At 44.9% G+C, this 24,678-nt stretch overlaps 1 protein-coding gene across 2 annotated transcripts in view; it reads left to right on the forward strand.

Moving 5' to 3' along the window:
• The window catches only part of STIM2 (stromal interaction molecule 2), a 96,116-nt gene that overhangs the window by 54,857 nt on the left and 16,581 nt on the right, over positions 1-24,678 (forward strand). For both annotated transcript variants that reach the window (XM_044296619.1, XM_044296628.1), the window contains exons 4-8: positions 15,515-15,626; positions 19,345-19,460; positions 19,545-19,722; positions 21,003-21,180; positions 23,210-23,377. In XM_044296619.1, coding sequence (XP_044152554.1) covers positions 15,515-15,626; positions 19,345-19,460; positions 19,545-19,722; positions 21,003-21,180; positions 23,210-23,377 — 752 coding nt within the window. The remainder of the gene's footprint in view (positions 1-15,514; positions 15,627-19,344; positions 19,461-19,544; positions 19,723-21,002; positions 21,181-23,209; positions 23,378-24,678) is intronic.

A 24,678-nucleotide genomic window follows, 5' to 3' on the forward strand; every position in this document is an offset into this window, starting at 1 on the left:
CACGTTCCCACCAGCCCAGGTAGAGATTGGCGAAGGTCACAGGGGCTCCCCATCGCCACTCCCCTGAGCTGGTGGTACATGCGATGATCAAAGATAAAACAGTTGTGCTCAAGGACAAATTTCATTAGTTCAAGAATAAATTCGTTATGCTGCCAGCAATGGGTGCCACGTTGACTAAGGAAAGAGGCCACAACTCCACACCCCCTATCATGGGGTATGGAGCTGTACAAGGCCTCAACATCCAGGCTGGCCAGCATAACGTTCTCACCAAGATGTATTCCTTCCAATTTTTTGATTACATCCATAGAATCACGTACATACGAGGATAGGGACACCGCAAATGGTCGTAAAATCCTATCCACGTATGTACTGATTGGATGTGTCAAACTCCCAGTCCCTGACACAATAGGACGTCCCTTTAAAGGGGTAAGTCCCTTGTGCACCTTGGGTAACCCATAGAAACAAGGGATCTGGGGATGTTTGGGAAACAAAAACTCAAATTCAGATCTACTGATAAGGGCATGATCGTGTGCTGTGTCCAAGAGGTCCTTCAATTGCCTCCTGAACATCTCAGTAGGATTTGATTCCAGCACACGATAACATGATTTATCACTGAGAATGTTCAGACACATGATCTTATATTGGTCACAGTTCATTACGACAATATTCCCTCCCTTGTCCGATGGTTTAATGACAAGGGAGTTGTCGCGTTCCAGTGAAATTAGGGCCTCAATCTCCCTTTTCCGGAGATTGGACTCAGTCCCCTTCAATGTGTCAAGCTTTCTCAGTTGGTCTGTGACGACCTTGAGAAAAATGTCAGGTGGTGTGCCATCACTAAGGGGCGGGTTTTTAGTAGAGGACAATTTGAGGTCCGTAAATGGACCCTCACCAATCTCCCTACTCCCTTCCTCCATAAGGGATGCCAGTAGTTGGATATCCGGCAGGTCATTTATGTCCATTTAGATGATGGTTCAGGAGAAGACAGAGGGGGCTGGAAATGATGCCATGTGCATTCCGTTTCCATATGTCCGTTCCGCAAAAAAATTGATGTCCTACTATTGTCCACATTACAGACAAGTATAAGACTGTTCTATTAGGGGCCAGCTGTTCTGGTCCGCAAAATAAGTGTGCCAATTTTGATCTGCCGTTTTGATCCTCCATGTATTGGGGTATGATGTGCCTTATTTATTAACGGGCAGATGCCTCTTAATAAATCTGGCTCCTCTCTGGCCCTCCGTGTGCCAGAAGCTCGACTCTATGCCAGCCAGGGGCTGGCCTAGACTTGAGTTTTAGCTTACGTCAGTTTATCGCACGAGTTATAGTAAATCCGGTTGGCTGTGATAGACTCCGCCCCTCCCGCTCCCCTTCGGGCCACTTTAGAAAACTGTCGAGAACCTGAAAACTCAATTATGGCACTATTCTGACGTGTGCCATTAAAAAAAAAAAAAATTTTTTTTAATGCTGTAATAGTGGTGTAAAGACAATGATAAATTCCTCTCATTATCCTTAAGATATCTATATATTATCCCAAGGCCCTTGAAATCCCCTTTAAATTTAAAGGGGGTTTCTCAACACGCTATTTGATACTTACCTGCTCCCGGCGCTCCGTCCTTCCTGGTTTCGGCACTCTGCAGGGGGTGGGCTCCATCTTCATTGATGTCTTCTCCCGGCCGGGCCGCACGCTGTACTGAACGCGCACGCAGAGTCCGCGCATTAGACCTGGTGACTTCTTCCTGGCCAGTATAGTATACTTGCCAGGAAGAAGTTACCAGGGCGCATGCGCGGACTCTGCGTGCGCGTTCAGTACAGCGCTCGGCTGGGAGAAGAAAAGACGCATGCGCGGCCACCGCGATTCCTGAGAAGAGCGGTGGCCGTAACCAGGGGAGACGGAAGACAACAGTCAGGTAAGTATAGGTTTATTTTTTTCTAAGGGGTGGGTATTTGTTAATGAAATATATTTAGAAAAATGATCATTGTTAAATCATTAACAGTGATCATTAAGATGATAGACAAATCCGTAATAAATGATTGCTTTCTAACCAGTCATACCCATGTGATGGAGTTGTCAAAGGGCATCTGTCAGCAGATTTGTACCTATGACACTAGCTGACCTGTTACATGTGCGATTGGCAGCTGTGTTGGTACCATGTTCATATGTGTCCGCATTGCGGAGAAAAATTATGTTTTTAATATATGCAAATGAGCCTCTAGGAGCAACAGGGGTGTTGTCGATGCACTTAAAGGCTCAGCTCTCTCTCCAACTGCTGCACTGACAGGGCCAGGCATGATGATGGTTTCACCTGGCCCTGGAGATTGCTGAGCCTCTAGGTGTACCTAGAGGCTCATTGCACCTAGAGGCTCATTTTGCCTGTATCGAGACATCATGTTTCTCAGCAATGCGGGCACATACGAACTAGGGACCAACATATATTTCTTTTTTCCTTTTTAGCTCGGCCTCATTCCTAAGAAATGACTGTCTCTTTGATAATGGCCATCACAATTATTTCCAGTAGACAGTAAAGTAGTTGGGAATACTTTACTGTATTTATGTGAGCAGTGGTTTTGTGTTGGGTTAGTAGTCCAGCACTTTAACGTGGCTCTGTGGCTTCTACCTATAGGGGTCAAATGATGATGACTCTTGGTCTGGAGGACTGTCTGCAAACCTCAATATTCACTTCTATCCATCTACTCAAGTTATTGGCATGCTCCTCATGTGTGACGGGTGGCAGCCCAATCCTAACTAGGCTGTCTGACCATGTTCCATTTTGTGCACATGCAGACACATGCTCTATAGTAAAAAACTAAAATACATTCTTTGTATCTTACGCAGAGATATCAAAACAGGGGATTTCTGAGACTTTGCATAGGTCATCCGTATCTGATCAGTGGAGGTCCGACACCCGCAAACCCCGCCGATTGGCTGTTCGATAAAGCAGTGGCCTAGCGGCCTTCTCACAGCTTTTCCTAGACCAGTGATGTCACTGTCTTCGGTCACATGACCTAGGTGCAGCTCAGCCCTATAGAAGTTATTGAGGCTCAGTGCGATACCAAGCACAGCCACTATACAATGTACGGCGCTGTGCTTGGAGAACGGAGAAGGCTGCAGCTCTACTTCGAGCTCGAGTGCCTGCTGAAATAGATGATCCTCTGGGGTCTCGGCTGTGAGACCCCCACCGATCAGATACTGCTGACCTTTCCTGAGGATAGGTCATCAGTATTAAAGTCTTGGAAAACCCTTTTAAGACTAAGTACACAGATGAGATATATTTGGTGTCGGCACAAACCTAACCCTGTTTACAATGAAGATGTAAGGGAACATCCACATGTAGTTTGTTCACTGCAGATTTATCTGAAATTCACCCAAAATGCACAGTTTTTGCAGTGACATTACTGCAAGAGTCGCAGTGGCTCTTCCACCACTTTCCTTCCACCTCTGTATTGCTGCCGGTAAATTGATATGTTATGGACTGAAAACGTGCAGCGCAAGTCAGTTTATACTGCAGGTTTTTTCCTGAATCGTGTGGATGAGATTTCTGAAATATCCACTTTGCTAGTTCTGTATACAGTGTCCCAGTAAATTCTGGTGCTGAGAATCCGTAGCATTTATGCCACCTTTGGCCATGCACTAACAATTTTTTCTTTAGTGTAGAACATAAACTGGTGGCATCAATTTATTATATATATAAAAATTTTTTTATCTTTCCCATAACTTTAATGTACAGCATGTGTGCAGTGTAGCACCGAAATACAAGAATTAAACTGTAAATCTAACTTTCAGCTTTATGGGGGCCGTGCCTCTTGCTTTGGTGGCACAGGCAAGCAGCGCTGGGTAATGTAATCCCACCTTGGAGCTGTTCTATATTAAAAACCAGAGGACATACGAGGCGGCCTGAGAGGGGAGCTACCAAGAGGCAATACAGGGTGGCCAGGGATGGGAGCTACTGCGCATGCGTGCACTCTTGGAAAGGCCAGAATTATTTGCGCAAGCGTGACCACCGCTGCTGTGCAGGAGCGGACGTAACACCCTAAAAACGAGACAAAAATGTTAACACTAAAAACAGGAGGCATTATTTGTACAGAGTATTTGGGTAAGTGACTTACATGACTATTTTACTCAACTTCGATATCTATTATTGAGGGCAGACAACCCCTTTAAGCAAAAGAATGAATACATTACAGGGAAGTGTTGGGTCAGCAGGGACTGAAGAATTTTAGCTTATATAGAACTAAAAATGAAATCTCCATATATGACTATCCTTATGTAATCTTCCTATTTAGCAGTAATCCTGGTATAGCTCATCCCAGGAACTGATTAAAATCCATGATTGTGTGTTTTGGACTGGCCCCAAGTGAACACCAGAGCTTGGTCCTTAAAATTGCAGGACGCAGGTATACTAGCTTGACTGACTTGTAGATTTTCTGTACACCCTGTGCTCTCCGTACCTTTTTTGCATTGTACTGGCAGCACAAGAGGAACTATACTTGTAGAAAGTATATTCACCCGAGTATTTACGCCCTTATTCTTCACAATTTCCCCTGCTATATAGGCTTAAAACAATCCATCCATTTACTAGTTAGTTTATTAAGGCTACTTACTTATAACATGGTGCGAAACATTGTGCCGGTCCCCATTCTGATTTGCCTGATTTCAGGTTATGTATTGCATCAGTCTGCTTGTACCTTGGGTGTCCCAATCGTAATGGCCTATCTCAGGATCTTTTCATGGTGTGGTGCTCTCTTGGGTTGTCCACACTGGAAGTCTGGGTGGACACGATGGGGTTGTGGGCAGGTGCCCCAACCCCCCTGCCTTTGGAGGGATCCAAACCTTGACTTCGACTCCTGTTGGTTAGCTAAGGTAGAAACCAGAAGCAAGACAGGCTTTCCCTAAGCTTCGGAGAACCCGAATCGGCCGTCCCTGTACCTTACTAGGCCTTCTAGCTCTGAAGGTTTCAAGGGATCTTCTCCTTTAGGGGAGGGCTTACAATAGACTGCATCCTGGTGCTCATTTATGTATTGTACATTGCAGTTTTTTAAGTAGCACTTAGGTGAAAGTACATACTTGGGATTTCTATGGAAAAAAACGACTTTACACCTGTGCAACTCTTCAACAGATCCAGCATCCATCAGCAGTTCACCTACGCTGATAAAGACTCTCTCCGTTTTTGTCTAATGGTCCAGTTTGTGAAAACTCCAGTAAGATGTATTTTGGTCATAATAATCTTGTCACTAAATGTATTAAAGGGGTTGTTTTGAGATTTTGCTATTAATGGCCTATCCTCAGGATAAGTCATCAATATCTGATTGGTAGGGGTCTGACTCCTGGCAACCCCATTAATCAGCTGTGTGAAGAGGCCACGGTGCTTCTGTGAGTGCTGCGACCTCCTCACAGCTTACCAAGTACAGTGCTATACTCTGTATAATGTTTGTGCTTGGTATTGCATCTCTGCCCCATTCACTTGAATGGTACTGAGCATGGTAGGCCATGTGACGAGACACCACTGGCCTTGGAAGAGACCACAATGCTCACCAGAACACTGCAGCCTCTTTAAACAGCTGATCAGTGGAGTTGCCTGGAGTCTGACCCCCCCACCAATCAGATATTGATGACCTATCTTGTGGATAGACCATCAATATCAAAATTTTGGACAACCCCTTTAAGCAAAGAGATGCTGAGTAATTGGACAACTTAGTGTCAGAATTCCAGTAAAGATCTCTAAGACACTCCCTGTTTCTGTATCCTGTTAGGTCATAAGAGTATCAGAGGGGGGTCTCCTAGTGCCAGTTTACAGAGCTGCTGCAAACTATGGCTCCCACTGTGGAGGAAACGTCAAGACCATGTATTTTATTACCCATTTCAATGGATATCATGTAATACCACATTTCTCTAAGGCCCCTTTCACACGGGCGAGTTTTCAGTGCGGGTGCAATGCGTGAGTTAAACGCATTGCACCCGCACTGAATACCGACCCATTCATTTCTATGGGGCTGTTCACATGAGCGGTGATTTTCACGCTTCACTTGTGCGTTGCGTGAAAATCGCAGCAAGCTCTATTTTGTGTGTTTTTCACGCAACGCAGGCCCCATAGAAGTGAATGGGGCTGCGTGAAAATCGCAAGCATCCGCGAGCAAGTTGCTAGGAGACAATCGGGATGGGGACCTGATCTTTATTATTTTCTCTTTATAACATGGTTATAAGGGAAAATAATAGCATTCTAAATACAGAATGCATAGTACAATAGCGCTGGAGGGGTTAAAAAAAACATTTTTTAACTCTCTATAATCCACTTGTTCGCGCAGCCTGGCTTCTCTTCTGTGCTGTGTACAGGAAAAGGACCTGTGGTGATGTCACTCCGGTCATCATATGGTCCATCACATGATCTTTTACCAGGTGGTGGATCATGTGGTGACATCACCATAGGTCCTTTTCCTGTACACTTTTTTTTTTTTTTTAACCCCCTCAACCACTATTTTACGTTGCATTCTATATTCAGAATGCTATTATTTTCCCTTATTACCATGTTATAAGGGAAATTAATACAATCTACAGAACACTGATCCCAAGCCCGAACTTCTCTGAAGAACTTCGGGTTTGGGTACCAAACATGCCAATTTTTCTCATGCGCGTGCAAAATGCATTACAATGTTTTGCACTCGCGTGGAAAAATCGCTCATGTTCCCGCAACGCCTGTGTGAAAGAGGTTAAGAGTGGACACTGCAAAAAAAAGTGTGAAGTCATCTGGAGGTACCTCTACCAAGAAGCTGCCAGGAATCAGATGGAACAACCCCTTGTAGATGAAAGGTTCTCCAACTTCACTGAACATCAGTGGTTAAACTGCCTTTGGCAGCGTTGCCTGCCACAAAGCTGTTCCTATACTCTTATTAAACCGACTTGTCACGTGTAAACTTCATTATGTATTGAAGCTCAGAATTGGTCACTAATAACCTTATAATGGTTTATTTTGCTTTTAGTCATCTTCCACGAAAGCTGAAGTTTTTTGTTTAGTTCACCAGAAATGATTATTCCAGACTGTCACCATAAAACCTTGGCTGGATCTCACACTTTGTAACTCGCCGTTCCTCTGCGGTGTAGCCCACGCTCCAATAAACAATGGATTACACTACTCTAGTAAAGAATCGGAGAATGAAGTCCAAGATGAAAGGAAATCCACACTTACCAAGTAGACCCGAGCGAAAGTACAGCTTGTGAGCTCGATCCACAAAAATGTTCTAAATATTAATCTGGATAAATACCGTACAATGAGTGATTGTAGTGATTATTCAGCGGCTAAATCTGGGCAAGCTATGGCTTGTGTTACTGTGGGATTACGCTTCACGCCAAAAACAAAGGGAAAAAAAATAGGTTTTGCTACCAGAATATTATGAAGGACTTTCCTTCTTCTCGTAATCTGCGGTCTTAAGGAATTGCGACTTTTGTAGTGTCTGAGCTGGTAGTGATGTAAGAGTGTTATGGTGTGTGTGTGTGTGTGTGTGTGTGTGTGACCATTGTCCAGTAGACCAAAGGTATTGTGCTCCAATGTATGTCCATAGCTTGCTAGATAGGTGGAAGTATTCATCGCGGTTTATGCCATGGCACCAACATTGTACAACCGATCTGGTTTTGCCAAGTGGTTTTCAGAAGAAAGACATTCAATGTTCTTCACCTGTACAAAGGACAGAACTAAAATACGGGGACGCGTCTAGGCGCTGAGCCTCTTCATACCGTACTGCCGTCCACTGTATAGCAGCTGTGCTTGGTATTGCAGCCCACGCGCATTCACTTGCATAAGACTGAGTTGCAGGAAGACAAAGTTATTGAGGGATTTATTATTTATTTCTCTTTGTATAGAACCAACCTATTCCATATGCTTTATAGACATTATCATTACTTACTGCCCCCAGTGGAGCTCACTATCAGTCTTTGGTGCATGCACTCCTGATTAGCCTGTCTGCCCCATAGGCTAATTTTAATTAGTTTCAATATAAAGCTGTGGCCTGCTTTCACTACATTCATTGGAAGGTGTCTAGCACAAGTAAAGGTATGGAGTGTGCTCAGCATGCATGTTAGTACCTGCATCCCTTGTAAGTAATGGAGCCAATTATGGCACCAAAAAATGGTAAAAGGCAGAGTGAACCCAGTATGCATGTGGATCCAACACTTCCTGAAGATTGTTTCGCATAGTGGGTAGTATTTAGTGTTGGGAACAGTCTTACAGAGATCGCCTTGATGTACGGCAGACGGGCTCAGATGGTTTTGTACAAAATGCATTGGCCAAGCATCTCGCTTTATAAATGAGCGTAGCATTAGCACTATAATATTTTTGTGACTATGGCATTATTGTACTTTATCTGATATCCAGGGTGCTGTTGTATTGTGTTCCTCCCCCCCCCCCCCCTCCTCTATCCTAAAGTTCAGTAAAGGGAACCTGTCATCAACTTTATGCTGCCCATACTAATGGCAGCATAAAGTAGACAGGCGAGTTGATTTCAGCGGTCTGTCATTTAAAAGTAAGTGGTTGCCGAGAACCAACATCGCATTTATTGCAGACTGGGCCTGGAAAAGAGTCCTGTCCACCTGAGAAGAGTCCTGGTTATTCATAAATTCCTGCTCTCCCTGCCCACCTGCTGATGACTGACAGTCTTCTACCTAGTTTTCTCTCTTTCTCTCCAGTAGAGAACTGCCAATCATCATCAGGTGGGCAGGAGAGCAGAAGATTATGAATAACCAGGACTCTTCTCAGGTAGATTTGACTCTTTTCAAGGTCTGGGCTGCAATCATTATGATGCTGGTTCTCAGCAACCACTTGCTTTTAGCTGATGAGTGACACACCGCTGACATCAGCATTTCTGTCACTACTTTATACTGCCCTCAGTGGGGTCAGCATAAAGTTGATGACTGGTTCCCTTTAATATTTAAGTCTTGGACGACCCCTTTAATTCACCTATAGTAATCGGTGGAACAAAAAAAACTGTTTTTACAAACCTAAATTTACTCTGCCCAATATAAGTGCAGCAGTCTGCATGATGAAAATGTATTAAATCATCTATTGTCTCAATGTAAGCGGTACACTCCTGCAACTTATCAAATGACACAACAAAGAAGGAGTGCATGACACACCGATGTAGAAAAAATGCTAATCAATTTTATTATAATATCAATAAAAGACATACATGATGCATAATGTATATGGGTAAGTAAGCAGGGACTACTACAATCCTACATCACCCCAATGTCCACCCAGCCTGATAGATTGAAATGCTAGAATCTCTAAACATAGTATACATCAATGGCCAAGTATCCTAATGGATGTGATGCCATGAAAACAAGAGATCTATGTAAATGATGTACCAGCCTCACGGACCATTAAGCAATATAACCTACGTCACAGACAACAAGTCAGAGATGCCAGGTAATGCATATATGTGTGGGGCTACATACCAACAGAGCTGGGACAGACACCAGGGCAATGGCGCTCCTCGACGCGCGTTTCGCGTGTAGGTCGCTTCCTCAGGAGGAGTTAATTATTGATTTGATTTGCATTTTTTTCTACATCGGTGTGTCATGCACTCCTTCTTTGTTGTGTCATATGATGAAAATGTATATAAACCTTGTAAAGAACGAGTGCTAGGATAGATTAACTTTAAGAGGCTGGACACCCCCTTTAATGCTTTATGTAATATTGATGGCCTATCACAAGGATAGATTAGTTAGACAACCCCTTTTAATGCTTTATATGTATAACCATTTGGAAAACAGAATAGCTTGAATCCACGTGAAGTAAGACTCCAGGACTAATCACCGAGGTAGACAATTTCATTGAATAACAGGAGAAACTTATTCCTTATATGGTCCCAATGTGAGAGAGTCATTGAGCTTCACTTTATACTTTTTACATTCCTGATGGGAGAGGTGGTAGGGATTTTAACTCCTAAAAGTCCTGTCACTCTCTGAGGGCTTCAGCCGCTAGTAAATGAGTGACTTTAGATAGAGCTGCATCCACACAGCTTCGAGGTCCACAGCTTACATCTTATTCCTCGCAGACTGAAAAATATTTTGATAGAATGAGAATGACCAAAGTAGAGAGAGTTAATTAACATAGAGGCAGGTCCAGTTTAAAAGGTCATCTGCTATGCATGACCTTACAGTAGTTCTCCGGAGCTGCACTCATACTTCTAATGATTGCAGTTGACTGACAGCACATCTCAACACCAGCTGAAGTTGTATTTTTATATAACAGAACCATGAGTAGGGTTATTGGCCAAGCTCGGGCCCTCTACAACCCGTTAAACTAACACACGTTATATAGTGACCTTTTCCCTCCCGATCTGTCTTAGAAAAACTAAGATAAATCGCCAACCTGTCGGCATATAAAATTACGTCCTCCCCGCTCAATCCCCCCTCACCACTCGCACTGCTACACACGAACTCTCCCAAACGAAACGCCCCGAAAAAGGCCAGAGCAAACTCTAATCTGAATAACCTCAATTCCCAAGCCGAATGGCAGACCAAGGCCACTTGCTCCCCCAACTGGAGCAACAGAGAAAAAGACACCGGAAGTCGAGTGTCTCTCACCCGCTGAAATCTCCTATACCCCTTTAACGCCTGTCGCACCAAAAAGGACTTCGTGATGTCTGGGGAATTCTGCAACTTGAACCCAAAGGCCAACCCCGCCATGCAGCTATTCATCTGTGCGACCGACCATCCCTGTTCCTTCACATGGCCAATGAACAGTAATAGCGGGATTTCCCCACCCATCACATCGACCCCAAGGTCATCACACCACCGTTGCCAAGTACGCCAGGCCTTATCGTATGCCCTCCTCCTGCCTTCACTTAATGATGCCTGCAACAGATATCCTACTGTACCTCCAAGATCTCCCACAACGACTCTGGACACACCAACCCGTCTGGACTCTCCTCTGGGGCCAACTGGCGAAACTGCTCCCACTGCAAACGAGAAAGTGCGTCAGCGATACTATTATAAGACCCTGCCACGTGCACTGCCACCACCCAAGCATTAAGAGACAGACACATAAGGACCAACCGCTGTAATAAACAAATCACAGGGGGAGAAGAGGCAGTCAAACCATTGATCGCTTGCACTACGCCTAAGTTGTCACAATGAAACCTAACTTTCCGGTCCCTAAACCTTTCACCCCACAGTGTGACTGCCAGCACAATTGGATAGAGTTCCAACAACGCCACATTTTTAACCCAGCCATTTAACACTCAGGATTCTGGCCACCTACCTGCACACCACTGTCCATGACAGTACACCCCAAAACCAACCCCACCCGCAGCATCTGTGAACAAATCAAAACTATCAACAACCCCACTCATAACCAATGCCCTGCTGTTAAAACGCTGCAGAAACGAATCCCACACCATTAGATCCCCTTTCAGTTCCCTGCCCAGTCTGATGAAATCGTGCGGAGCCACAATACCCCCGGTCACAGAAGCCACCCTCCTACAAATGCGGCCCATCGGGAGAATGCGACATGCAAAATTCAATTTGCCCAGTAAAGACTGTAATTCCCGCAGGCAAATCTTTTTTCGCCCTCAATGCGGCCGCCACCCCCTCAAATCCAACACCTTGTCCTCTGGTAATCTACACTCCATTCGCAGGGTATCAATGACTATCCCCAGAAAACTTAACTCCGTTGTTGGCCCCACTGTTTTGTCCACTGGCAATGGAACCCCAAACCACTCAAAAACAGACTGCAACGTAGATAACGACAAGGAACAAACTCTAGATCCTCCCGGCCCTAAACACAGAAAATCGTCTAGGTAGTGAATAATAGATGAACAACCCGATTCCTGAACAACCACCCACTCTAAAAATGAACTAAAACGCTCAAAATAGGCACAAGACACGGAACAGCCCATTGGCAAACACCTATCCACAAAATAGCTGTCATTCCAAAAACAACCCAGTAAATACAAACTATCCGGGTGAACCGGTAACAGGCGGAATGCTGACTCTATGTCAGATTTCGCTAATAGGGTACCCGGTCCTAACTTTCTCACCCACTCAACAGCCGCGTCAAAGGAAGCATAAACCACGGAACAAAACTCGGGGTCTATGCCCTCGTTGACCGACGCAACCTTAGGGAAGGATAAATGATGTAAACGCCTGAATTTATTCAGCTCCTTTTTGGGAACCAAACCCAGCGGGGAGATACGCAAATTACTCATGGGTGGCGTAACAAACGGACCATCCATCCTTCCCAAAGAAACCTCTTTTGCTAATTTCTCTGGCACGATTTCCGGGAATTCTAATGCCGAGCGCAAATTTTTCTGCGTCTCCACCACCGGTAACGGATTGAGAGGGGATATGAAAACCTAACCTAAAACCCAAGCGTAAAAATTCTGCCACTTTTTGGTTAGGATATCTACTTAGATAATCCCCCATCCTTTCCACTCGCACTGGAGTCCGCCCCTTTTGCAAACCCATCTCCCCCTCTGTGTCTACCACCTCTAAAACACCTGTTGGCCCCAATCGGGGTTTAGGCATGCCGGTGGCCGTTCCCGCCGTGGCCGTCTTGCTGGTGGAGTGGGGCTAGCTGTACCCGCCTCCGCCCCCCCAACATGGCAGTCACCTGCTGCTCCAGCCACCCGGGGCCCCTGGAGTCCGCCGCTTTCCTCAAACGCCGCAGCATCGCCTCCACTGCTTCCAACATGGCAGGATGCGGCTAGATGATTGCTGCACGATGCTGTCTCCTGCTTGTCCATAAAATGGTGCCAGTTTTCCTGCTCCCACTCCTATTTAACCTCGGCCCCCCTGCCCCTTCTCAAACCACTTCCCGCCTCACGTCTTCATTAACCCTACCTAACCCTAGCCCTCTCCCTACAAAACCCCTCATGCTGGCCTCCCCTGAACTTCGGTTCCGTCCGGCCTCACTGGAGCATTGTACAGTGCCTGGTGTAATGAGAACACACTGTAGGCAAATTACCACATGCAAAAACTGCAACTGCATTAAAGACTGTGTTAATGTACACATAGGGCTAGTATAAGACGTCATGTTTTATGTCAATTCTATATGTAAACTATAAAATGTTTAAAGGATCATAGTTTTGCCAGAACTTTTCATATGCCATAGAGATAAAAAAATTTGGATCAGTGGGTTTCTGAGTGCTGAGACCCCCACTGATGACTGGATTGAGGAGAGAAGTGCACGCATAGCGCACTCATTCTTACTGTAGAGGATGGAATGGAGACGGGCCCATAAACTTTGAGTGATCCCGTCTCCTGCAGTGAGGAGGGAGAGAGAGAGAGAGAGAGAGAGCAAAACGATGGGGGTCTCAGCGATCCTACCCCCACTGATCAAAACTTTTGATAGTTCTCTATGACCTATGTCTATTACTAAAACTCAGTGGCCCTCTAAGCATTAATTTTGTTGTAAAATCGGTCTGTGTGGGTTCTAGGCCTGGGGCATTTACAATATCTTGAGATTGATGATGTCTGATCCAGTGAAGGTCTGACTACTAAGGCCTTCACTTATCACAAGAACATGGCAGACACCTGTTTCTCTCGCAGTCCCATAGAGTTTGAAAGGAGCCACAGTGCACGTGCTCGACCAGCACTCCTTTCAAACTGGGAATACAGGATGCCTGTCCTCGTGATCGAGGTGGGTCACCAACTGATCAGGCACTTATCTCCTAACCTGTGTATATATGATAATTTTGCATGTTCCTCCCCCACCTGATCCCTGATCAAAGCAATCACAGAGGATGAACGTGAACATCAGAGGATCCCATAGAATTTCAGCAAGATTGTGTTTTACAGTATTGTCTCAAAATGCTAATTATATTTCAGTGTATGACACCTACTACCAGTACAACATGACAGACGTTTTTCAGCTCGTTATCTTTGACATCACTTGTGAAAAAAAAAAAAAAAACCTGACAATTAATAATGTTTTATCACAATGGATCTCTAAAAAATTTTTTTAAGAACTGATGAAAAAAAGTTCATATTTTTTTTTAGGCTAATCTGATTTCATAGAAAAAATTAGAAGGCAGTGATTAGACTGAACATGAACTTCATGGTAAAATGGCTAAAAGAGCTGACAGTGGTTTTCTCCTAGTTTTAGTGAAATATGAGAATATCTAATGTCACCGAGGCGTGCAAACAAGCCAGAGCTGGAAATGTGAACTTTGCCGTCCTTTATTTTTCTATAGGTTGAGTTTATCTTCTGGGTGGTGGGTTATACACCCGCGTTACTGAGTAAATAGCTGCATTGTAATGTGTGGGATGAAGGAACATTAGGAGAGAGCAGGATTGCGAAAAATGATGACTGTGTGTAAAAAATGAAATGGGTAAAAAAATATATACTGGTCTGGTGAGGTGCAAAACTTTGGTTGGTTGTCTCGTGAGAGTGGTATTAGTGTACTGGTGGATTATATAAGGCAGCAGATCTTGGGTTTTGTGTAAACACTGGTAAATAAGCATGTATAAAGAAGTGGGCGACTGGATCATAGCGTCTCCAAAACAGCAAGTGTTCCTGAAGTGCCGTGGTTAGTACCTACTAAAAGTGGTCCAAGGAAGGATGGCCCAACGTTATGGGCATCAAGGTCCATTGATGCATGCTGGGAATAGAAGGCAAGTACGTTGGGTCCAATCTCAGACCAGAGCTACTGTAGCCTAGATTGCTGAAAGTTACTGCTGGCTACGATTGAAAGATGTCAGAACACAAGTCCAGCCCATGGAGGCCACAGCTTGCAACTTCAGAACCTAAAGCCAGATACTACTGAACATCTTCAAAGATCTTTGGAGTGCATGCTCTAATAAGTCAGGGCTATTTTGGTGGCACTAGAGTGACCTACATAATATTAGGAAGGTGGTTTTAAAGTGGTTTCTCCAAGATTTTCAAAAATTTGGCAGGGAGCAGGGATCTGGTTTAAAAAATAAACTCTCCTTTCCTGTGTCTTTGGTCCCATCGCTCCATTCCCCACTGGGCCTGTAGTGATGTCACTTTCACCGTCCACCTGACCACTGAAGCCAGCCATACACTGGCCTCAGTGGTAACGTGCATGAGTGGCATATGACTGCTGAGGCCAGTGATTGGTTGCAGTGGTTTCTTGAATGATGGACAGTGTGTGACCACTGCAGGGCCAGCGGGGGCCAGAGAAGCAAGATATTTTGATGTCCGTAATAGAGATGAATGAATCGACTCCAACAAATCTATTTGTCTCATCAGCAGAACTTTTTTACACGTTGAGGGCTTTTCTCACAGGTGAAGAGGCGCCCACTTACTACAAGATTGACTGACTGCTTCGGAGTCGCCGTGCCTGAGTAGACACTGCTTCAAAGCATAGCCTATATCCTTGTTCTGCTAATCCTAGCAGTTCCGCAGGCAGGAAATTGTCAGGGCCCACTTGGAGAATGTTGTGGCTGATCTGTGTAGACTGGGATAGGTTTTGCTTTCTAAGTGCCATGTATTGTGCAGTAACTGCTGGACTCTCTCTTGACATCAGGATATTTGTGCTTTGTATTAATGAATTGTCTTTCTTGCAGTTCATAACTGGACAGAAGAAGAGACTTTACAGTGGTTGTTTGAGTTTGTGGAGCTCCCGCAGTATGAGAAGACTTTCCGGGAAAACTCTGTCAAGGGAACAACTCTGCCAAGGTAAGAGTCGTCCTGAAGTGTCTGTGAGAGACACAACATAAGATTTATCAAAACTGGTGCAAGGGGAAAGTAGTGCACCGGTCCATAGCAACCAATCAGGACGCTGCTTTTATTTTCCAAAAGGCCTCTGAAATTTGAGCACTGTATTCTAATTGGTTGCTGTGGGGAACCTCTCCACTACTAGAACTAGTTTTACTTAAATGGGTTCTCTGGGCTGCATATATTGATGACCTATCCTCAGGACAACCTCAGATCGGTGGGGGTCTGTAACCCCTCACCCACACAGATCAGCTATTCCAGGAAGCCATGCTGCTGGAAACTATACAGTACAAAGCTGTTAGCAGATGACGCCATGCACCGTGTAGTGGCCAAGCTGAGCGTCAGCATGCTGGCGCTGGAAACTACACAATATGCGGAGCCTTATGCTTTGACGCTGTGTATAGTTTCTGGGGCCTTGGCTAGCCAAAACAGCTGATCTGTGGGGGTGTTAAGCACTTCAGATATTGATCTATCTTCAGGATGGTCAATAATTATCATATCAGTGGGGACCTTGGGGTGAAACCCCGCACCTCTACAGATTAGTATTTTTGGGCAGTAATGGAGCCACAAACTATACAGTGTATGGAGCGGAAGCGCTGGCATACTGCTCCCATTCACTTTAATGGGAGCCGAGCTGCAGTACCCCACAATGGCCACTACAGTTTTTATGGTGTCTTACAGCTTTTTACATTGTACAATTTCCGGCCCTGTGGCTGCTCTGCCTGTGCAGGTGTCGTGCCCCCACTAGTCTGGTATTAATAACCTATCCTGAGGATAGCTCATCAGTATCTGTAGCCTGGAGAACCCCTTAAACCTTTTTGCGTACAATAAGCCCTTAGTAATAATTTGAGTATTACCAGCGCAATTATTTTTGACAGCGTGTTAGGCTACTTTCACATCTGCATTTCTCCTTTCCGTTATTGAGATCGGTTTTGTCCCTATTCATTGTCAATAGGGACAGAACTGATCGGAGTGCACTAGAATGCATTCTGTTCCATTTGGTTGCGTTCCCATGCCGGACAGAAAACCGTTGTAAGCAGTGTCTTTATGTCCGGCAGGGGATGCGGAGCAATACGGATCTGGTATGAAAACGCAACGTAAGTCAATGGATCCATCCCTCATTGACTTACAAGGGTTTTTAGTGATGGATCCGTCATGGCTATCTTAGAGAGAATACAACCGGATCCGGATGCAGATGGTTATATTATCATGATGGAAGCGTTTTTGCCAAACCCCTAACGGGTCGAGCAAGAATGCAGATGTGAAAGTAACCTTACATATTTTGAGTTTTTCTCTTCATTCTGTAGCATGTAAAATGGTTTTCTCAGCAACCAATGAACATGACCAAATATTTCTGCTAGAGCGCAAGGAAAATCTAGGGCTCGAGTTATCCGTAACGTAAGAAACACTGACCTTTAGTGGACAACTTTATTTTCTTAAGCTGCTATTTAAAAATGAAAACTGCATTGTGATTGGTTATTGTGGGCTGTTTTTCTCTTTACGTCTTCTTGCATGAGGCCTAAAACATTGTTATTTCACTATTCCAGTGGTGTTGTGCTGCCACCAACAGATGTAGACCTGCTGAGGCAGTGAAGCCTTATCCTGACTTTGTCCGGGGCACTGGCTGTCCTTGGTGTGAGGCTGGATATTGGTTCTCTTAAGTACAAAGTCGGCACAAATAACTGGTTAAAAAGCCAGCTTTATGAATATGTTCCAGGTACTGATGGGTGACTTGGTAGTATGAGACACTGTTGGTTTGGTCACATTTCCAGAGATATCTAAGGCTAGTGGGGAGATGTCACAAGACAGTGGGAGACCATGCTGTGGTAACATGGGGCTGTATAGTGACTAGAAATAATCTGGTTTACCATTTAGGGCTTTTTGCAAAAGTTGGTTGACAATCCCCGTACGGACACCATATTTTCACCTAGTTGATGCATCTAAGAACGGAAGAGGAACACTTCATGGCCAAAAAATACATAGACTCCATTTGCACAAATTGGTACTGTGGTGAGGCAGATGCCTCTTTATAAATTAGGTGCATCTCTGCCCCTCTGTGTGCCAGAAACTGAAGTCTACACCAGCTAAGGACTGGCGTAGACTTCAGTTCTAACTTGAGCCAGTTTCTGGAGAAAGTTGTAGTAAATATGGTGGTTCGCATGAAGCCCTTCACGCTAAGCCCTGCCACTTTTCCAAAAGCTCAACAAGTCTCAAATTATTGGGCAAATATGGCATGTGTCATAATTTTGTGACTTCTTTTTTACCGCTTTAGTAAATGTCCTGTGCCCTCTTCCTTTGCTGCCTTACCAGCCGTCAACTCTGAGATGGAGCTTCACTAGAGGTTAAAACAACTTCTGAGACTAGGAATCTTCTCCATACATCTGAATGAGGTTGTTTCTGCAGCAAGCTCATGTGGTGTGTGACCTCATCCTCTTCTTCTGCCTTACATTTTGCAGCTCTGTTTAGATCAGTCAGAATCACAAGATATTTTATGTGCAGTCATCATAGATGGATGCTGAGTGTTCTGCTTCTTCAGGTGATCTGCCTCTGCCCACCTGATCTCCTAATAGTCACAGGGAGAACGCTCCCCGTGTACTTCCCTTCTGCATGCCTTATATAACACTGACATATTCTGCAGCGTCTTTCAGACGTTATCATCTCTCGCTGTCCCCAATAAGGCTCACAATCTAAGTTGCCTATCAGTATGTCTTTGAAGTACGGAAGGGAACCCACTTAAACATGAGCATAACATACAATTTCCATGCAGATGTTGTCCTTGGTCGCATTTGAACCTAGGACCAAGACACCAGTGCGAACCACTGAGCCACCGTGCTTTCCATCCCATAATGCTGTGATGGCTGACCTCCCACACTCCAGCTGTGGTAAAACTACGACTCTCGATGTACAAATACTTGGCTGTTCTCAGAACTCCATAGAAATGAATGGAGCATGCTGGGGCTTGTAGTTTCTCCACAGCGGGATTGACTGAGGTTAGCCATCACTGCCTAATGCATCTGCTTCTGACAGTAAGCTACATACGAGGTCTCTGCAGTCTGCAGCACATTGCACTTTTAGGGCTGTTTCACACGAGCGGATGCCGTGCGTGACATCCGCTCCGTGAATGACAGCCAAGACCCGATGCTGACTGCAGAGGCACTGAGTATTAACATGATTGATAATGCTCCGTGCCTCTCTGTGATCTCTTTACTACGAAATCGCAGTGACAACTTTATCTCACTGTGATTTCCTAGTAAAGAGATCAGAGAGGCACGGAGCATTATCAATCATGTTACTTCTCCGTGCCTCTGCAGTCCGCATCGGGTCTTGGCTGTCATTCACGGAGCGGATGTCACGCACGGCATCCGCTCGTGTGAAACCGTCCTTAGGGTATGACGCTCTGCGGCGCCCTCTGCTTTTACAACTTCACTTTATGCACTCTGTGCCTGACTGGAATGGTCTGAGACCACCTGTGCCGGCAGAGATGGAACTTGATGCAGACTGTGACAGAATCTACCCTCATGTATTTACCACTAGGTGAAAGTTTGGTTTTCTAAGGCCTTTAAAAATTGTTGAAGTACTGAACTGGGCAGCCGGAGGAATGGTGGGAAGCATTACTAGTAATCATCTTGTTCTTTTCAATGTGTTTTTTTTTTTCTTCTTCTTTTTGTTTTGCGAACAGAATAGCTGTGAATGAGCCGGCATTTATGATCTCACAACTGAAGATCAGCGATCGGAGCCACAGACAAAAACTTCACCTGAAGGCGTTGGATGTTGTCCTGTTTGGACCATTAACACGTGAGCGCATGGGTTCTGCTGATAATGATTGGGTAGTGAGCCTTTCTTTGTGCTTTTTGACTTATGGAAACCATTGCTTTTCAGGCCCCCCTCATAACTGGGTGAAGGATTTTGTCCTGACCGTTTCTATAGTCATTGGCGTTGGTGGGTGCTGGTTTGCCTACACGCAGAACAAGACCTCAAAGGAACATATAGCTCAGATGATGAAAGATTTGGAGGGGCTACAGAAGGCTGAGCTGAGTCTTCTTGAGCTGCAGGAAAGGTAACAGAATGGATAACATCAACAGCGGAGGCAAATAAAGCAACTTGTCTTGGTGTCCTCTAAGCTTCTGCTTTGCATGTGACTGGTTGGAAACGGAAATAGTTTAAAAAAAAAATAGATATATTCTGTCCTAATGCAAATGTTTAGCACAGCAGCTTTTGGATGCTGTACATAGACTTGCAAATTCAATACATCAAATTTTGCTTCTGTATACCACGTCCTAAAATGTGTTCCAATGTAGCTGCTGGCTGTGGCTTCTTCATTTTTTTGTTTTTTGTTTGTTTTTTGCTTATGTGACTGCACTGATGTCTGTTATAAGATTGTACTTATTTTCTTATATGTTTGGTCATTTACTAGCATATCATACCTTATTTTAAACTCTAAGGGAAATTGGTATTGACAAATGTGACTATCACCATAAATATATTGCGAATTCCATTATTGGGATGGAAATTTTATTAATACATTATCAACCCAAAGAGTTTTCTGAGCTTATAAAAATAAAGTACCTATGTGTTTGAATATTCACTAGGTCATGTCACCATAGGCCAGAAGTGGATTATTATTATTTATTCTTTCCCATTTGTGCTGCTGTACCTTTGTTTTGGTGCTGCCAGGGTTTGCAGTGGGCTGGATTGTCAATGTGAAGGACTGTATTTCCCATAATAACTCTCCCTTCTGTTAGGCATAGCCTTCATATCCCTTTACTGCAGTTTCGAGTGCTCTTGTTCCCTGTCACCTCTGCTGTTCTGTTGCTCACTGACTCTGCATAATCTGCTGCCCAGCATGTCAAACGAAATTCCTCCAGAGATAAAGGGAGCGGGAATAGCAGGGACCAGTAGCGATATGAAACCTTTTATGTGTGATTTCCCTGTACATCAGAGGGGAGATAAATATGTTGCCAAAGTATAAGAGGTCATAGAAGCAGGAGATCAAATTTGGTCAGATCTGCAACATTTACGCTATGAATTCTGCAACACAGCGGAGGGAGAAACTACTTTAGTCCTGCATAGTCTGCAAGCAAGTGTAGACTGCAAGAAGTCTGTATACTGCATGGTGTAGATGCCGAATTACATTAGGTGGCGCTGCAGTCTTATTACATGCAGCATTGGTCTCTTGCAGGCCAGGCTCCTTAGGGTTACTCCCAGTCTAGGAGGTGTGTATTACCTGTTTCAATAATGATTCTACCCTGGCATTAACAAGCTGCCATAAAAACTGCCTTTTCAATAGAAGCTACTTATGTCGGGGAATCTGCATCTGACTATATATTCTCTTTTAAGGTTGGAAAAAGCCCAAGAGGAGAACAGGACTGTTGCTGTAGAAAAACAAAATCTGGAGCGCAAGTTAATGGACGAAATCTGTGATGCAAAGCGGGAAGCTCATCGCCTCCGAGAACTGAGGGAAGGAGCAGAATGTGAACTCAGTAGACTGAAGTATGCGGAGGAGGAACTAGTTCAGGTACATACTGTATGAATAGGTCACGGTGTCCTTCACATCCAGCCACTACTTCTGTGCTCTTGTTCTCAGTGGGATTCTATGGTGGGAAAACCTTTTAACTGGCACATCGACAAACAGGAGGCATCACACAATCAAGCATGACTTGATACAATTTTTGAGGTTTAATGTGGCTAAAAAACTTTGCTTCCAATCTGGTTTTTATGCCCCTCCCACATGCCACAGATTGGAGCTAGGTGCTTGAAAGTTTGATCATCTGCAGATCTTGGTGACACCTGCTACTTCCTCGATTTGCATAACCTTACAGCTTGTCCATCTCGGTGTTGCAATTTCAATGTTGAGTGCAGATTGATAATATAAGGGTACTTTCACACTAGCAACAGGGGACTCCGGCAGGCTGTTCCGCCGGGTGAACAGCCTGTCTGATTCTTCCTGCCGCTAGTTCACGTGTGCCCCAGGACTGCCGCTCTGTCCCTATTGACTATAATGGGGGCAGAGTTCCGACGGCAGCCTCTAAGTGTGCGTTGCCGTGCTGCCGCCAGAACTCTGCCCCCCACCCCCATTATAGTCAATGGGGACCGCGCAGCAGTCCGGGGGCACACGATTACTAGCGGCAGGACGGATCAGACAGGTTGTTCACCCGCCGGAACAGCCTGCTGCAGTCGCTAGTGTGAAACTAGCCTAAATTGATAGCTTTTTTTTATGGCATTTGGAGGATATGATTTGAACCCCAATATCATAAAGAAGAGTCTAAATCGCCTAAACACCCCAACAATTATCATTATCCGTGTTACTTTACTTGCAGCAGACAAGTGGTTGCACTGCACTCTTTATAGAAACTTGCGTGCACTGCGATAGGATGTCACACAAAAATTTGTATTTTAATCAATCGTGCTTCATCCTTTTAAAGAGCATACAGTCCGCTTCATCCCACCACATGCCAGCCTGGACCCTCATTCCAGATATTACTTTAAAGGGGTTGTCCAGGTTCAGAGCTGAACCTGGACATCCCTCCATTTTCACCCCGGCAGCCCCCCTGACATGAGCATCGGAGCAGTTCATGCTCCGATGCTCTCCTTTGCCCTGCGCTAAATCGCGCAGGGCAAAGGCATTTTTCTGAGTTCCGGTGACGTACCGGGGCTCTCTATGGGGCTGACAGGAACCCCGGTGACGTCACCGGCACTGATGGGCGGGATTTGGCTCTGCCCTAGCCAGTAAAACGGCTAGGGCAGAGCTAAAGCCCGCCCCTCAGAGCCGGTGACGTCACCGAACACACTGCTGGGCGGAAGTTACCGCCCGGCAGTGTGTTATTGTAAACACAAGAGCCTGTGCCCTGCGCGATCTAGCGCAGGGCACGGGAGCGCATCGGAGCATGAGATGCTCCGATGCCAGGCTCAGGAGGGCTGCCGGGGTGAAAATAAGGGTATGTCCGGGTTCAGCTCTGAACCTGGACAACCCCTTTAAGTTCCTGCTAAACCAAATGTTGAGATTCCTGGACTATACTTGTCTTTGCTCTTTAATGGAAGAAGCACATGACTGACTGAAATACAAATTTTCGTGTGACCCATTAACGTGTGAAACCTTTTTTGCATGATTCTTGAAGTGGCGCAGTTTCCTGCTTGAATACTTTATTTACAACAGTCTCCAGAGGTGGAAATCCCAGAGCAGCGTCAAGTCTTTGGTTTCTCTTAGTTTTTTTTGTCAAATGTTAAAGGTCCCCACCATTGTCCTCCCAACAGCTTATTCTAGCTGCATTTCCGCTTTAACAGGGAGTTGCCAAATGTCCTCTAAGCCAGTGTTTTGCTTTTGCAAAACTACAACTCCCAGCATGCCCGCACAACCAAAGGCTGTCCAGGCATGCTGGGAGTTGTAGTTTTGCAACAGCTGGAGGCACACTGGTTGGGAAACACTGCTCTAAGCTGGGATCTGGGTAGGAAAAGTAAAGAGCCCTTATTTCTGGATACGTGTAAAAGACCACAACAAGAAGGAAGTGATCTTTTTGTACAAGACAGAGATATGTTCTTGTTTGCAGGTTCGCATGGCGCTGAAAAAGGCAGAAAAGGAGTTTGAACTTCGGTGTAACTGGTCTGTCCCCGATACGCTCCAGAAATGGCTGCAATTAACGCATGAGGTGGAAGTACAGTACTACAACATCAAGAAACAGAATGCAGAAATGCAGCTCGCAATAGCTAAAGAGGAGGTAATAAACTGCGAGAGTAAACCTGTCCCATATGTATATGATGCTTTATGTATACATGCGTCATACAGAATATACAGCAATCGACTGTAAGTTGAGCTAGGTGGGGGGGGGGGGGTGTAATTTGTGTATTCAGCATTTATGAAATGTTAACATTGTTTGTTAAATTTGATACATTTTTAAACCTAAAACTTGTGAATTAAAAACAAACTGGTGAGCATAGACCAATATAGCTCTCTATCGGACTTTAAAGTCAACCATACCAAATCAGAGATACTGAACATCTCTATACCAAGATCCAAAATCGCCCCCTTGCGAGCACGATTCCCATTCAATTGGGCCAAAGGACCTATTAAATACCTGGGAATATTGATCCCTAGCGACACCAATGATCTGTACCAGCATAATTACACCCCCCTTTTAGGAGAATTACAACGCATACTGCAAACATACAATCTCCCCTACTTGTCCTGGATGGGACGTAAAAATATTTTGAAGGCATATGTGATGCCAAAAGTTCTATATGTGATGCAACTAGTCCCGATATGGCTCCCTAAATCGTTTTTCAAGAGTGTGCAGAGTATGTTCTCTAAATACTTATGGAACGGCAGAAAACCCAGAATATCCCATGAAACCTTGACAAGGCGCAAAGAGAAGGGAGGTTTAGGCCTACCAGACGTAACTAGGTACTATAAAGCAATTCAACTTAACAGGTGGTTGGAGATGGTGAACCCAAACAGGCGCCCAGATGTACAGGCCATTTGTCGCCACAGCTTAGGAAGACACTTTCAGAAACACCTATGGCTACCTGACAGACATATTCAGAAAGACCTAACTGTAGACCCGCTGGTACGCGGTATAGGAGAGGTCTGGAGGGAAACGCGGAAAACATTAGCACCTGACCCATCCCCCCCCTATTGCCGGTTAGCCTACTGCCTGACCTCCTAGACTGTGACGCTAGTACCAACCAACATATATGGAACTCTCTAAACTATATAAAATTAGGGGAAACCACTCCTAATATAGAGTCCTACATCCTAGAGACACTTTCATCCTCAATCACGGAAGCTCCAGGGTTCTTCCTTGTAAAACCACATATTAGAGCTGTGTGTGGGGAGATGAAGGCGCGGTACCCTCTCCAGAGGCCCTTGACTGATTTCGAGAAGCTAATACAATCACCACTTATCGCTGCTAGAAAAGTTTCAAAACTCTACCAGGTGGTGGGAGGCGAGGGTGAACTTCAGAGGCCAATTTATATCAGAGAGTGGGAGAAAGAATTAGATAGGACTATAACTGACACCGAA

The sequence above is a fragment of the Bufo gargarizans genome, chromosome 1, assembly GCF_014858855.1.
Source record: "Bufo gargarizans isolate SCDJY-AF-19 chromosome 1, ASM1485885v1, whole genome shotgun sequence".
Classification (NCBI taxonomy): Eukaryota; Metazoa; Chordata; class Amphibia; order Anura; family Bufonidae; genus Bufo; species Bufo gargarizans.